At 38.3% G+C, this 15,572-nt stretch overlaps 1 protein-coding gene across 4 annotated transcripts in view; it reads right to left on the bottom strand.

Annotated features, from left to right (window-relative positions):
* Positions 1–15,572, bottom strand: part of SMAD1 (SMAD family member 1) — an 80,744-nt gene that overhangs the window by 20,362 nt on the left and 44,810 nt on the right. For all 4 annotated transcript variants that reach the window (XM_059922564.1, XM_059922562.1, XM_059922565.1 and 1 more), the window contains one exon: positions 1,569–1,826. In XM_059922564.1, coding sequence (XP_059778547.1) covers positions 1,569–1,826 — 258 coding nt within the window. The remainder of the gene's footprint in view (positions 1–1,568; positions 1,827–15,572) is intronic.

Here is a 15,572-nt window from a genome sequence, read left to right as displayed (position 1 = left end):
AGACTGACTTTCCAGCTGAATCACAACCTGGCCACTTCTACCGTCCAGGTGCTAACAAGCCAGGCCTCAGAGCACAAAGACAGGACTATGGGGACCTGATCTGGATGTATTTTCCACCCTTTCCCCAGCTTTTTAAAATTCAGCTTCTTCCCTGCAGCTGTAACACTGCCTCTGCTTTACTTCCAGCCAGGAATGAAGACAAAGAGCCTCCTCTGAGACCAAATCCAACACCATTTCTGCAAACAAGCTGGTGAAAACATCATCAACGGCTTAAGGCATCAGCGTCCCTGGGAGGCACCAGATACTCTGGGTGATGCTCTGCTCTCCCCACAAAGTCCTCCTCCCACCCCTTCAGCTTTCTCTGCTCCGTATTTCCTCTACTTGGCCTGTGCGTTAAATTACCCTGACAGCCAGGGACAAGGTGTAAATTCAAGCAGTAATCTTCAGTTTTTTCACTCTTGGGCCCACCCTGGGTCTGCCACTGCTACACAGCCTTCCGAAACAACCTCCTTGCCACTAACCTGTTCCTCAAACCCAGCGGGTCCAGGAGGGAGTGCGGTGGATAGCAGATTACCAGATGATACTAGTTTGATTTTGAAACAAGTCTATCCCTCACCCTCATCTTAAACCGTTTTCGACTGAAAAACAAACAGTGCAAAATAATAGGCTAAAAATGTAAAAAAGCAATAAATATATAAATAAAAGATAGGAATATCAAGTGTGGACCACTTTTCAATTTTTGAGGACATACCAGCTCTGCTGTCGAATTCAAATCTGCCCGAAAACATTTCAAGTGACACATTAAACATGCTTGCCCACTCATTTTCCCTTCCTGCAATGTTAATAGATGTCAAGTGTATCTTTGCTTAGCGTATCCTTTGTGAGGTCTGCTGGCAAGAAATTGGGCACTAATCACTTTTTGAGGTGCTCGCTTATGAACCTATAACTCGAAAAATATAATGTCCTAATTAATCATTTAATTTGACAAACATTACACCACCAGAGAAGTCTAAGAAAGAAGGATAATGGTTTTTTGGTCTTTGTTAAGTTAAACAAGCAGATGGTTTCCAGTACTCCTGATGCAAGTCTTTTGTTGTTAAAGTATATGTTTCTTGGGATTACATCACCACTTAAACGAATTTAATTAAGTTGTGTGGTGGGGTGTGATCCCCCAGGAAATATCTTTTCTGAGGTTGCACTTACGACAGCGTTTTTTTTCCTTGCATGGGAACAGCAAATGTGTGCAGCACGCTATTTTTTTTCCTCTTTCTTTTATCAAGCGCAAAGGCTGGAACAACTATGCCACTCCCAGAAGGATGCAGCTGTTTTAAAACCTTTCAAAAATCAAAAATGAAAATGTATTCAAGCATCTGCGCCAGACAAACAGAACACCGGCTTACTTGGCTAGAAGTCCCCTTTCATTCAAAGTTGCATCCTGAGTTCTAGAGGCGCAGTGCCACGTACCAGGGCTGGAAAGCGCTCTCCATTCCAGGGAACCCAGCTTCGCCTTAACGCTGTGATGACAATTTGGATCTGACCACAGAACATCACGGAACACTGCAACCCACCTGGCATCTGAAAGGGGCTTCCTGGGTCCGAGCTGGTCGGAGAGTGAGGGTAGGTGCTACTGCTGCTCCCAGGAGAGTTTGGGTAACTGCTATTGGGAGAATGAGGAAACGGATGGCTGCTGGGTTGCTGGAAAGAATCCGGGAAAGTGGCGTTGAGTGGCATGTGAGGCTCATTTTGTCCTAAGTTCCGGAACTGAGCTAAGAGGCTGTGCTGAGGATTATATTCACTGTGTCTTGGAACCAGTACTGGAGGAAGAACTGGAAAAAGGGAAAGAAAAGAAAAGAGGGACAAAAATGAGAATGATGAAAATCGTTAATAACGTCACAATAAAACACAATAAAGTTGAATCATAATCTGTAAGTAACAACAAATTATTCGAACACTGTTATGCTGCCAACTCAAAAGCACCATTCAAATGAAAAGACATTTTTCACTCAGGAATAAATGCAGTAAAAACTACGGTCTCCTTAGAATCACTGATGGCCTATGCCTGAGACCTGCAGCATTGACAAACTACCCAAGGAAAGTCTGCAAAATACATTCTTTTAGGTTAAAAATGTTAAGGTTCCCTTATTCTTAATTTTTTCATTCACTAAAAACCAAAGCACAACTAGGAACATATATCGCCACTGACAATTCCAGTTTACATCCCTGGCTGATGAGATTTCACATTTAAGAGTTAATAATATTTATTGAATGCTATGAGTTATTCACCACAAATGCTTTAAATGGACATATTAACTCACTTTAAACTAAAGGAAGTAAATAAATAAGTAAGTAAATAAAGTAGTAAATAAAGTTGAGAGGGTAAATACAGTGAGCTGTATAAAATCCAAGTGCCAATGAAGACAGTTAATTGGATAAAATATGATTTTTTGTGGGACGGACTTTATGTTGTGTCCTAGCAGTCATACTTTATGAATATTTTTCCTCTAAGGATCTTAATGTATTTACCCACTTCTCAGTAATCCTTATCACCACCTGATAGGCAAAGGAAGAAACAGGTCATACAATCCACATTTTGCTAACTGAATGAATACTCAAGGTACAAAGGCCAAAAAACATACACACCAGTAGAGAAGGAAATAAAACAACTCAAGCCATTCCTAAAAGCTCCGTATGTTAAGAACCTAAGGAGTTAATAATTAGCATGGTCCTCAACCTCCAGAAACCTCCAGAGGCAAAGCCACTACAAAGGCAATGATAAAGGGAAGGGCAGGCTGGTTTCCAGAGCCCTAACTGGGGTTAGATCCTAAGCTTCTTGCCAGGGTCACCAGATGGCTCCTTCCCATAATAAAGGTCCTTGGAATCCCTACTGCTCTTGTGGCCTTGGCTGGAAGGAGAAAAACAACCCATCTGGTAAACTACATGGGAGGAGAGAGGAGGAGATTTAAAATCTGTTATTGTTGTTGGGAGTTAGGCCTCAGAATACATTTTCCCAAAGAAACCATATTTAGTGGCATTAGGAATTAAGTAGATTTTTGAGGGCTTTCCAGGGAATCTATTCATGACTGATACCATTTCTACAGGAAAAAGTACTCTTAATGCTTGGATTATTACTAATTTATGAGCTGAAAATTGTTTAAGAAAAAAAAAAGTTTTTGAAGGTATTAAAAGCTCTCATGTGCTATATCGTAAATTTCTCCATAATCCTGTAGCAATAAGATTTGCTGATTCCCCTACTATTTGATCCCTTAGAAACAAATCTTTTTAGTATAATAAATGTATTTCCTTTTTCACAGTGATGGAATCTGTCCAAATCAAGTCATCAAAAGCATGATTCCTACCTATAGTGGAAAAAGAATAAATACATATATATATCAGAATTACTTTGTTGTATGCCTGAAACTAACCTAACATTGTAAATCAATTACACTCCAAAAAACCCAATGCCCCCCACAAAATAACCCAAGAAGGAAAAAAGTGGCGGTAAGGGAAAAGAAGGCCTAATTCCTCCTACCTTTCAGTAGTCATTTGAAATGTAAACCACTTTGCTTTGTTGTCGACAAAGTTCCCAACAGTCACAAAGGCTCCCCCAACACCAAGAGAAATCTATATTCCAAAATAAACACATGCTCTGAAATAGTGCAATATCTTTAAATTACCTATGCAATCAAACACTCTTCTTTTTCTTTCAACTGTTGCAGCTTGAATTACCGCTTCCCAGCTTGCCTTTTATGGTCATCTAGCTACAGCCTCCTTTAAAAGGTGGATAATACTGGCTTCTAAACCCCTCCTGCCAACTACAGCACCATACAGCAACTTAAAACAATTCTCCATCTCTCTTCTCTCTCCCACCCACACCCCCTTACTGGAGCCCTTGTTTTAGCGACTCTTATTGCCTAACAGAGTTTTAGAACTGGGAATTTACTTCTTCCCACTGCTTGCAGGTGACAGTGGCAGCAGAAGGCAATGTGTTTCTGTACCTCCGGCTGATACTACGCACACGTGTTCCTGTGTAACTGTTGCGTGGTGTGCAGTGGTCTGGCTCTAAAGCACCGGGCTGCCCTTAGTGTACACCACAGGTGAGATCAATCAGCTTTTGTACATGACCTGGGATGTGAGCCACCAACTACAACAAAGCAGCACTCTATAGATGAACTTGACGAGATCGATACCTTTTTCTCACCTCTGATTATTAAGATGAGATGATTTTGCTGCTGCTGTTATAGGTACAGGTATATTTTAATGAACTTAAAAAAGGTATTGAGGTATCACACACCTATAATAAAATGCAGAAATCTTCGTATAAATGAAATCGTATATACTCTTGTGTCTGGCTTCTTAAGTTCAACATTATGTCTGTATGATTGATTCATCGAATGTGTGTAGCATCTCATCATATGTATATATTACTATTTATCAGTCCGCCCATCTAACCTCCTCAGAGGATAATCAATTTCATTTTTTTCTGTTTTATCCTTTCTGTGTTTCTTCTTGAAGAAATTAAGCAGATAAATGTTTGCTTTCTGATTTCATCTTTATTACTAAAAAGAAAGGCAGCCTGCTATACAGCCTTTGCACTTAGCTTTTTCAACTATATCTTAGAATTAACTTCATATTAGTTTATAGAGATTGACCTTATTTGTTTTACCGCTAATAGCACCATAGTTTATTCAACCAATCTCCAATGTCTGGGCATTTAGGTAGTTTACAATATTCTACCATTACATACCATATTGCAATGAATAACTCCAGGCATATATTGCAGTATTGTTAAAGGTGTATCTTCAGGGTAAATTCCTAGAAGTGGAAATACTGGGTGAAAGGGTAAATGCAGGTATAATTTTGTTATTGTCAAGTATCCCTACATAGGGGTTGTACCATTTTGCATTGCTACCAGCGACAAATGAGAGTGACTTCTCCCTCAAAGCCTCCTGAACAGACTATTTTGACAGGTTTTTAAAAACATTTTTTGACAATCTGATGGGTGGAAAATGGTAGGTATTGTGGTGCAATTTTAATTTACATTTCTATTATGGTGAAAGTTGATCATCTTTTCATGTATTTCAGAAGATGTATTTTTATCTTTTTTTGGTGAATTGTCTGCTTGTGCCTTTTGCCCATTTTTGGTCTTCCCATTTTTCATTTATATATATATATATGATATTAGCCCATGATATATTATGTTACAAATATCTTATCACAATCTGTCAATTTGTCTTTTGGCTCTGCTTCTGGGCAAGTTTATTTTTTATTTTTTGGTAGTCAAATTTATCAGTGTTTTCTTTTATTGCATATGGATTTTGAGTGATAAAAAGCCTTCTTCTACACCCAGACTGTAAGGAGGAATTCATCCATTCTTCCAGTGCATAGAAAGTTTCATATTTTACTTAAATCTCTGATCCATTTGGAGTTCAGTTTATTTATAGTATGAGGAATAGATCTCACTTTCTCTTTTTCCAAATGTTTGGCCAGTTGCCCCAATACCATTAATTAAAAAGCCCAACTCTGGGGAATTCCCTGATGGCCCAGTGGTTAAGACTCCATGCTTCCATTTCAGGGGGCACGGGTTCGATCCCTGGTGGGAGAACTAAGATCCTCCAAGCCAAGCGGCGAGGCCAAAAAAAAAAAAAAAAAAAAAGCCCACCCCTGTCCTAGTGGTTGGAGATAACACCTTTCTCATAAATGTCCATGTATGTTAGGGTCTATTTTTAGACATTCCATCCCATTCCATTCTAGTCCGTGCCCCAGTATCACTCTGTTTTAATTACAGAGACTTTATAGTACATGCTAATATCTGTAGGGCTAGTCCCCTCTCATAGTTCTTCCTTTTCAGTGTTGTACTCATACGCTGACTTTTCCATATGAACTTTGGTTATCACCTTGTCGACCTCCAGACAAAAAGATTATTGGTACTTTTATTGGGATCACATTATATATATATATATTTTTTAAAATTTACTTTTAGTTTATTTATTTATTATTATTTTTTGGCTGTGTTGGGTCTTCGTTTCTGTGCGAGGGCTTTCTCTAGTTGCGGCAAGTGGGGGCCATTCTTCATGCGGTGCGCGGGCCTCTCACTGTCGCGGCCTCTCTTGTTGCGGAGCACAGGCTCCAGACGCGCAGGCTCAGTAGTTGTGGCTCACGGGCCTAGTTGCTCCGCGGCATGTGGGATCTTCCCAGACTAGGGCTCGAACCCATGTCCCCTGCATTGGCAGGCAGATTCTCAACCACTGCGCCACCAGGGAAGCCCGGGATCACATTATATTTAAACATTAATTTAGTAAGAATATCTTGATGATGTTAAAATATTTAATTCAAGAACTAGGAAGGTCTGTCAACTCTACTTTTGCATCTTTCAGGACTGCCCCATAGCTACTGTCTGTATTAATTTGCCAGGCCTGTCCTTAACAAAGTACCACAGACTGGGGGACTTAAACAACAGAAATTTATTTACTCAAAGTTCTGGTGGCTAGAAGTCTGAGACCAAGGTGTTGGCAGGCTGGTTTCTCCTGAGGCCTCTCTTCTTGGTTTGCAGATGGCCACTTTCTTGCTGCGTTCTCCCATAGCTTACTTCCCTGGTGTTTCTCTGTATGTCCTAATCGCCTCTTCTTATAAGGACACCAGTCAGTTTAGGGTCCAGCTCAATGGCCTCATTTTAACTTTCTAAAGACCCTACTTCCAAACACAGTCACATTCTTAGGTATTATATTTATGATTAGGGCTTCAACAGATACATTTTGCGAGGGACATAATTCAATCTATAACAGCATTAGGTTTTAAACAGTTCTTACAAAATTAAGTATTTTATCTTTTCCGTTGCTATTTTAAATGGAGTTTTCTATTCCATTATATCTTCTATCTGGTAATTATTTATATATATGGTTATTGATATTTCCATGTTATTTTATATATTACTACCTGGCTGAATTCTTTTGTTGTCTGAGTTATTTTTATCATTGACTCATTATAGAGTTAGTTCTCCAGCAAATGATCATGTCTCCAACTAGTTTTACTTTTTCCTTTTGAATTGTTTTCTCTTGTCTGATTGCACTGGCTAGTAGTGCCAATACAATATTAAAAAGTAATGGAGATAGTGAATTTCCATGACTTATTCTTGACCTTGGTAAGAATGCCTCTAGTGTTTCCCCATTAAGTAAGATGCTGACTTTAGGACTGACATATATAAATTATGTTAAGGAAGTATCCATCCATTCCTATAGTTGAGTGTTTTTACTAGGAATAGGTGTTGAATTTTTGTCAGAAGATTGTTCAGCATTTCTAAAGATATTATGATTTTTCTTCTTATACTTATTAATATGGTGAATTATCCCTGCATTCTGGCATAAGACCTGCTTGGTGATGATGTATTATTTTCTTAATGTGGGGCATTAGAGTCTTATAACTAATATTTTATTTCAGATCTTTATATTAATATTCATAAACTATATTGATCTGTAAGTTTCTTTGTGTGCTATCATTAGCAGGTTGTCATGTCACTGTGACACTTGCTTCATAAATGTTTGTGTGCTCAGAAACAGTTTATGTTTCTAAACAGACTCTAAATGTTTGGTAGACTCCCTCTCTTAAACTCTCTGGGATTGGTGCTTTCCTGTGGAGTAGTTCCTTAAAACTTTCTCTATTTGTCCTCTGTAAGTAAATGTAAGCTTTCTATGTCTACTAAGGATAATTTTGGTAAATTATACTTTCTTCTAGAAAATTATCCATTTCATCTAGGTTTTTAAATTTACTTGCATAAAGGTATGTTAAGTAACCTTACAGTAAAATTTTGTATTCTCTTTATCAATATCTGTTTCCCTCTTACTTCTTATTTTATATTTGTGCTTTCTTCTTGCAACACCTTTTTCTTCCTTTATTAAATTGACCCTTGGGTTGTTATTTTTTCAAACCAGGATTTGGATTTGTTGACTTGATCTGTGTTTTTTTTTTTTTTTACTATTTCATTATTATTATTATTTTTTTTTAGATAATGTGTGTGTGTGTGTTTTAATACATTTATTCATTTTATTTATTTACTTATTTATTTATTTATTATTATTATTTTTTAATTTAATTTTATTTTTTTATTTATGGTTGTGTTGGGTCTTCGTTTCTGTGCGAGGGCTTTCTCTAGTTGCGGCAAGTGGGGGCCACTCTTCATCGCGGTGCGCAGACCTCTCACTATGGCAGCCTCTCTTGTTGCGGAGCACAGGCTCCAGACGCGCAGGCTCAGTAGTTGTGGCTCACGGGCCTAGTTGCTCCGCGGCACGTGGGATCTTCCCAGACCAGGGCTCGAACCCGTGTCCCCTGCATTGGCAGGCAGATTCTCAACCACTGCGCCACCAGGAAAGCCGAATTTCATTATTTTTTGCTTTTATCTTTATTATCTTTTTCTTCATACTTTTGCTTTTTCTTTGGCTTACTTCAGTGTTCTTTTCCTAGCCTTTTGATTGGGAATTTAAAATTTATTTTTATTCTTTCATTTTTACTGATATAGGTGTTCAACGCTATGAATTTTTCTCTGATCACTGGTTTAAATGCATCCTACAGATTCTAATATGTAGTTGTTTGATCATTATTTTCCAGAAATTATGTAATTTATCTTTATATTTTCTCATTTGCCAACAGGTCATTTAATAGAAGTTTTAAAATTCCCAGAGAGAAGAGCTTATTTGCTTCAAATTTCTAGGTTTATGGCATTGTGATAAGAATGCTGATTGCAGTATTTCTAACTTAAGGAACTTGATATTTTCTTTGTGACCTACAATATTATACATTTTTATGAGTGTTCCTTGCACACTTGAGAAGAAGGTATATTTTCTATTATTAGGATGCAGTGTTTAATAGGTTTCCATAAAAACTAACTAATTAATAATGTTGCTTATGTCTCCAGCATCAGGGGTGGGGGTGCGGGGGAGTCAGTGAACTTCTTCTGTAAAGGATCAGAGAGTAAACATTTGAGGTTTTGTGGACTACAGGGCCTCTGTCACAACTATTCAACTCTGCCGTTGAATAGTAAGAAAGCCATAGACAATATGTAAACAAGTGGATGTGTCTGTGTGTTAAAAAGCTTTATTTACAAAAACAAGTAACAGACTTGACTTGGCCTGTGGGCAGTTACCCAAACTCTGGCTGCTATGATTACTTACGCTTTTTCCCACATGACCTGTCTTGTATTTAGACTGGTGTATTAAAGTTCCCATTATTGGTGTGTTTCTATTCGTTTTCCCTGCCATATCCTGCTTTATATAGGAGGTTGCTGTGATGTTTGGTGCATATATGTTCACTTTAAAGTGTTCTCTGTGTCAGTGCTTTTTGGTCTTCTGAATTCTATTTTGTGTGATATCAGAATCACAATCCCCCATTTCCTGTTGTTTACAAGTGCCTGATATACCTTTGCCAATTCCTTGATTTTTAGCTTTTTAATCACTTGGGGGGGGGGCGCGGATGGGTCTTCTGAATACAGCATAAAGTTTTGCTTTATGAACCAACTTGAAAACCTTTTAATTTTAATAGGTGATTAAACCTATATATATATATATATATATATTTTTTTTTTTTTTTTTTTTGGCCATGCCACATGGCCTGTGGGATCTTAGTTCCCTGACCAGGGATTGAACCCAGGCCCTTGGCAGTGAGAGCATGGAGTCCAAACCACCAGACCACCAGGGAATTCCTGCCCATTTACATTTACTGATATGACTGATGTTTGGTCTCAATTCTGTCATGTTATTTTTTATTAGAGTTATTGTAATATTATATTTACTATATTCCTCTATGTGATGTAATTATTTGTCTTCGTTTTTTTTTAAAGGAAACTCTACAGATAGTTTTATATTGCTGTGCTATGGTTATTTTTCTATTTGTATCTTTTAAGGTCTTCCATCTCTGTTTTTTTCCTTACTCGACCTCATACCGTCTAGTTGGTCAGTTTTAAATGGTATCTTTTAATTCTCATCTATCACCTATACAGTCAATGATCTTATTTTACTTTCCCCCTTTCCCTATTCTTCTGTTCCATTTTTATAGTTGTACTCTTTCTACTTTGTCAGAATATCTAAAGTTTATATACTATTCTTTCATCCATATCACTACACTTATTTTAGCCTTATCTCTATGACTGAATATATTAAACGCTCACCACCTGTCCTTTTCCCAAACTTTCTCCAGTCATATCTTAGTTGAATAAAATGACCCCAGCAGATGCCTCAGGAAGAGCTAGCTCATTGTTACAGTATCCCCTGACTTCTTGCACATTTAAAACTTTCTATAGCCCTGATGCTTGAAGGAGAGCTTGGCCTGTCCTTGATTCTTGAAATGCTTTTTCACTGTTGCCTATTTCTAGACGATGCTTTTGAGAAGTTTGATTTTAGCTTTACTTTCTTGCCTTTACAAGTAATGTGCTCTTTTTACCTGGAAGCCCTGAGGACTTTCCTTTGTCTTTAAAGTCTAATAGTTTTACTAGGATATGTCTCAAAGTTGATCATTTTAGGTGAAATTGCCCAAGGGTAAGTGAGTTCTTTCAATATGTAGATTTAGGTCTTCACTAACTTCTGGAAAGTTTTAAGTATTAGCCCTGTTCTACTGGCTCTGGGTACTTTGGAGCTCCAGTTATACATATTTTGGATCTTCCTTTTTGCCCTTTCCAATCACTTTCTCTTAGACACTTTTTATCTCATTTTAAATTTCTTATTCACTCCTTTAGTTTTTTTTCCTGCCATTCTTCAATGAACCTTACTACATTTTAATACAAATCTACCGTTCTTTGGCACATTGAAATTTATGAAATGTTTTTCTTTTAAATTTATTTACTGAATTCCATCAATTCTCTTTGATTTTCTTCCAATTTTTATCCATTTCTGTATTTAGTTTCTGAATTTCTTATTTTTTCCCCACTAATGCTTGTTTAAGGATATTTATTTTGAAGTATTGTCTTACACTTAACACATTGAAGCCATAGACTCAAAGGAAATATTTGCAATCACATATCTGATAAAGGACTTGTGTCCTGAATATATAATGAACTCTCAAAACTCATTAATAAAAATCCAAATAATCCAATTAAAAATTAGGTAAAAGATGTGAACACACCCTTCATCAAAGAAATTCTTAAAAGTATTATGCTTAGTGAAGTAAATCAAACACAGAAGGAAAAATATCCTACTTATATGAGGGACTTAGAATAGAAAAGTTCATGGACAAAAAGTAGAACAGAGGTTACCAGGGGCTGGGGGAAAGGGAAAAGATGCAGTTACTGTTTAATGGGAACCAAGTTTTTGTTGGGGATGATGAGAAAGTTTTGGATATGAATAGTGGTAATGGTTGCACAACACTGTGAATGTATTTAATGCCATGGAATTGTACACTTATAAATGGTTAAAATGATAAGTATTACATTATGTATATTTTACCACAATAAAATTTTTTAATTAAAAGGCTTATTAACCATATGAAGTAATGGCAACAGGGATTTTCTCCCACATTGTTGGCTGGAATGTAAAATGGCACAACCGCTTTGGACAATATTTTGGCAGTTTCTTGTAAAGTTGAACGTGCACTTACCATATGACCCAGCCATTCTACTTCTAGGTATTTACCCAAGAGAAATGAAAACATGTATTTACAAAGACGTGTATATTTTATTTGTGATAGCCAAAAACTGGAATCAAACCAAATGTCCATCAACACATGAATGAATAAACAAATATGGTACATCCATACAATGGAATACTACTCAGTAATAAAAAAGAATGAAACACTGATTCACACAGCAACATGGATTGGTCTCAAAATAATATGCTGAGAGAAGGCAGACAGAAAAAGAGTGTACGCTGTATGATCCCATGCAAATAAAATCTAGAAGATGCAAACCAAGGTATGGTGACAGAAAGCAGGTCAGTAGTGGCCTGGGGATGAGAGTCGGGGCTGAGGGGAGAGACTGAAAAGGTGCAGGAGTACACTTTTGTGGGGTGATGAGTATGGTCATTATCTTGATTGTGGTGATTCTTTCACATGTATGTCAAAACTAATCACATTGTACATTTTAAACATGTGCAGTATATTCTAAGCCAATTAATCCTCAATAGAGCTGTTCAAAAAATAATGTGAAGAGGCAATTTAAAATTGTCTTTTGCTAATCTAAAAAAACGGCTAAAATTTTCTATTATCTATTCCTTTCCCAATCCCATTTTCAAGGTTTGCAAACCATTATTCTGAGCTCTCAACAGTACTCCATTCCCAGTTAAAACAGTTTTATCCTACCACCTCTTCTTCTGGGGCTATATATAAGATATATATCTCCCAATTCAGAATCCCCATTCAGGAAAGGAATTCCAGTTTGCTATCACAGATACACCAGATCCTACAGGGAAAACCAACTGAAGATACCAAAAGGAAAGAGCTGCAAGGAAGTCTCACGCTGAAGGGGGTGATAATCTTTAAGATATACGTCTCCTACGGGCTGTTCAAAGTTAATAAGCAGAACTGCAACGTAAAAAAATAAATGGATATCCTCCTATACACTCTTGGAAGAAGACATTTCTGTCAAATTTACCTAAAGTTCAACTTAACCCTCTAACAATAGCAGCAACCAGTGCTTCAAACCCTCTCAAATTACCCGTAGAATGTTTCTGAAAGACATTTTCCCAGTATTTCTCAACATTCTCCACCAAGGTAAGCATCAGTGACAGAGGAGAGTGAATTCACCCGGGGTCCCAGCAGCACCACTGGAACTGAAATTACATCAACATGTTGATTTATCTTCACCAACTCATATACATTTTACACTCTGCTCTTCATTATTTATCAAATATAAAAGTGGTATCTTAAATAATTTACAATCCAGTAAAACTGATCCTCCAGGAAGATGTGCTTGCCATGTTACCCATGGCTTTGAGTAGCTAGTGTGGGACACTGTGCTGGGATGGTTTGAATGTGTGGATTTCCTATTTCCTCAGCGTCACAATTCTAATAAGTTACTAATTACTCAGAAAATTACAGCAAAAAGTGACTGGTCACAGCAAGGAGGGAGGCAGATAAGATATAAAGCTAGACTCTAGAACTAAGAGCATGTATGTAGAAGCAAGGAGATGTTCATCAAATTGGTTTTCAGGTGATCACCAGAATCTACAAAATTCAGATTACCACCACTAACATTTACTTTAAGCCTGGAACCATGCCGAGCACATTACCACACTTTGCAAATAAGAGTTCTAGAGGGATAACTTACCTAAGGTCACAGAGAAAGGGGCGAGAGTTGAGATTCAAACAAAGGCAATGAGCACGCTCAACCACTGAGGTTCTGCCGTCTCGATTACTAACTTCCAAGAATGTTAAATTATGTCTGATATAGTTCGTTTAAGGGATGGGTGAGTGGAATAAAGTCTAGAAGTGTTTCTGGACAAATTAAAGGTCCGCTCAATTGTAAGGAGAAAACTCCAGTCCAGTTGAGTAAGTTCAGTTATGAGACACTTCTAACTCCTTGATGATGCTAAGAGATGAATCATTATCAAAACTGATTTGTGTAGTTTGAAGATTGCAAGTAGAGTATCTGTACATTCTGGCTTGCCTGGGACAATCCCAGTCTGTACCTGTTACCCGATGGAATTATTAATAGGTGACCCTGTCACTCTCAAAAGTGTTCTGGTTTAGACAGTAAGTTTTACGGTCATCCAAACTATAAACAATAACTGATTAAATTAAGGAGAGGAATGATATGGGTCTGGGGTGTGGAACAGCTGCTAGTCCTAGAAAGAAGTATTAATGTGGAAGAGAAGAGATGGGGCGGGGTGGGGGGGAGCTAGCTAGGCAGGGTTAGGCCTATACACACAAATTGCTCTAAAACAACAAGGTCCAGGCACCTCGCCTGTGTGGAATCCTGAAGGAAAATGCACTTCCCTCCCAGCTGTCTTCCCCACACCCCATCCCCAGTCCTTGTTCCTTTCATTTCAGCAATATTTCAATATTAAGGTATGTTTCCTACTGGGGGAAAAGGAAAGAATAAACATCCAGACCAATTATCTATGTGTAAGCAAACCTATGTGCAATTCTTTTTTTTTTTTTTTGTCTGTGTTGGGTCTTTGTTGCTGTGCGCGGGATTTCTCTAGTTGCGGCGAGCGGGGGCTACTCTTTGTTGTGGAGCACGGGCTCTAGGCGCGTGGGCTCCAGTAGTTGCGGCACGTGGACCCTAGAGTGCGTGGGCTTCAGTAGTTGCAGCACGTGGGTTCAGTAGTTGTGGCTCGCAGGCTCTAGAGCGCAGGCTCAGTAGTTGTGGCGCACAGGATTAGTTGCTCCGTGGCATGTGGGATCTTCCTGGGCCAGGGCTGGAACCCGTGTCCCCTGAATTGGCAGACAGATTTCTTAACCACTGAGCCACCAGGGAAGTCCCCCTATGTGCAATTCTTATTTCTTGGGTGAGAGATTGATTACCCAGCTGAAAGAAGTAGGATTTGCAAACTCTATGCTTGACTCAGGTCAGAAATAGGAAGGGAGAGAGGGTGAGGAATGCCTTCCTCTTAATATTTCTTTCCATGTTTCAGTCTATTCCATTTTATGGAAAACAGAAATATGGGAGCACTGACGCTTCTGGGGACCCTTTTCCTCGGCAACTGATAAGGTTACTCCTACTTGGCAACTTGAGAGAAGTTTGCGGCTTCCCTTTAAGGGCTGCTCCTACTGGTTAATTTGAATTACAAGAATCTCCTTTGAAAGAGGGGCTCAGTGTTAAAACACTTTCTTTACACACATAAATTTCTTTTTGATTTGAATCACTGAAAAATCAGATTGTGTTGTGTCATTCCTGTATTCTAAGAGTTGTACCCCTGGTTAAAAAAAACAAACAAACAAACAGAAAAAACCTGAGCTGGTTGCACACCACCTCTTCAGGTGTATTCTAGTAGGGGGTGAGGGCAAGGCTCCTAGGTAATTTCACTTCACCTCCCTCCACCTACTGGAAAATCTCTAATAATTGCTGTATGTCTTTAAAAGGAGGGAGCTTTCTTCCCGTCTTTTCCTGACCTCCCGGGAGGAAAAAGGTCAGATTTCTGCCTTTTCTTAGTGACGTATATCTCTGCTTTTCAAAGTATTTATGTGTCTCTTTTAGTTAAAAAAAAAAATAAAATCCCTTTTCCAGTCAATAGGGAAACCAAACTAAGCAAGTTTCAGCAGGTATTTTCATTTCAGGAAGCGAGTTTCAGAAGACACTTGTGATTCTGCTACTGAACTCAGCTCTTCTGCGTTACCAGGGCACAAGGAAAAGGAATGAAAAAGAAACAGCTAACACTGCAAAGAGGGGCTGAGTTGTGGAAAGTATTCCTGTACACCCTCCAGATTTGTGAACATCTTCAAGATTCTGAAGTATTGTTTGAAATTCTATCACCAAGTCATCAGTGTAAAGTAGTCTAGTGACCAGACTAAGGCTGACGAGGTTGTGACCTGCCAAATGCTCGTGGATGAGATTTTTTTTTTTTTTTTTAACACACAAGAGAGTTCTGATAACAAAGCTGCCAGGCGGTTGCCTATGTTTGTCCACACAGACATCATGGCAAATAAGCTGGCTGTGA

This window comes from Balaenoptera ricei, chromosome 5 (genome assembly GCF_028023285.1).
Source record: "Balaenoptera ricei isolate mBalRic1 chromosome 5, mBalRic1.hap2, whole genome shotgun sequence".
Classification (NCBI taxonomy): Eukaryota; Metazoa; Chordata; class Mammalia; order Artiodactyla; family Balaenopteridae; genus Balaenoptera; species Balaenoptera ricei.
Note: the sequence above shows the minus strand (reverse complement) of the source record. Positions and strands in the feature narration are given on the sequence as shown.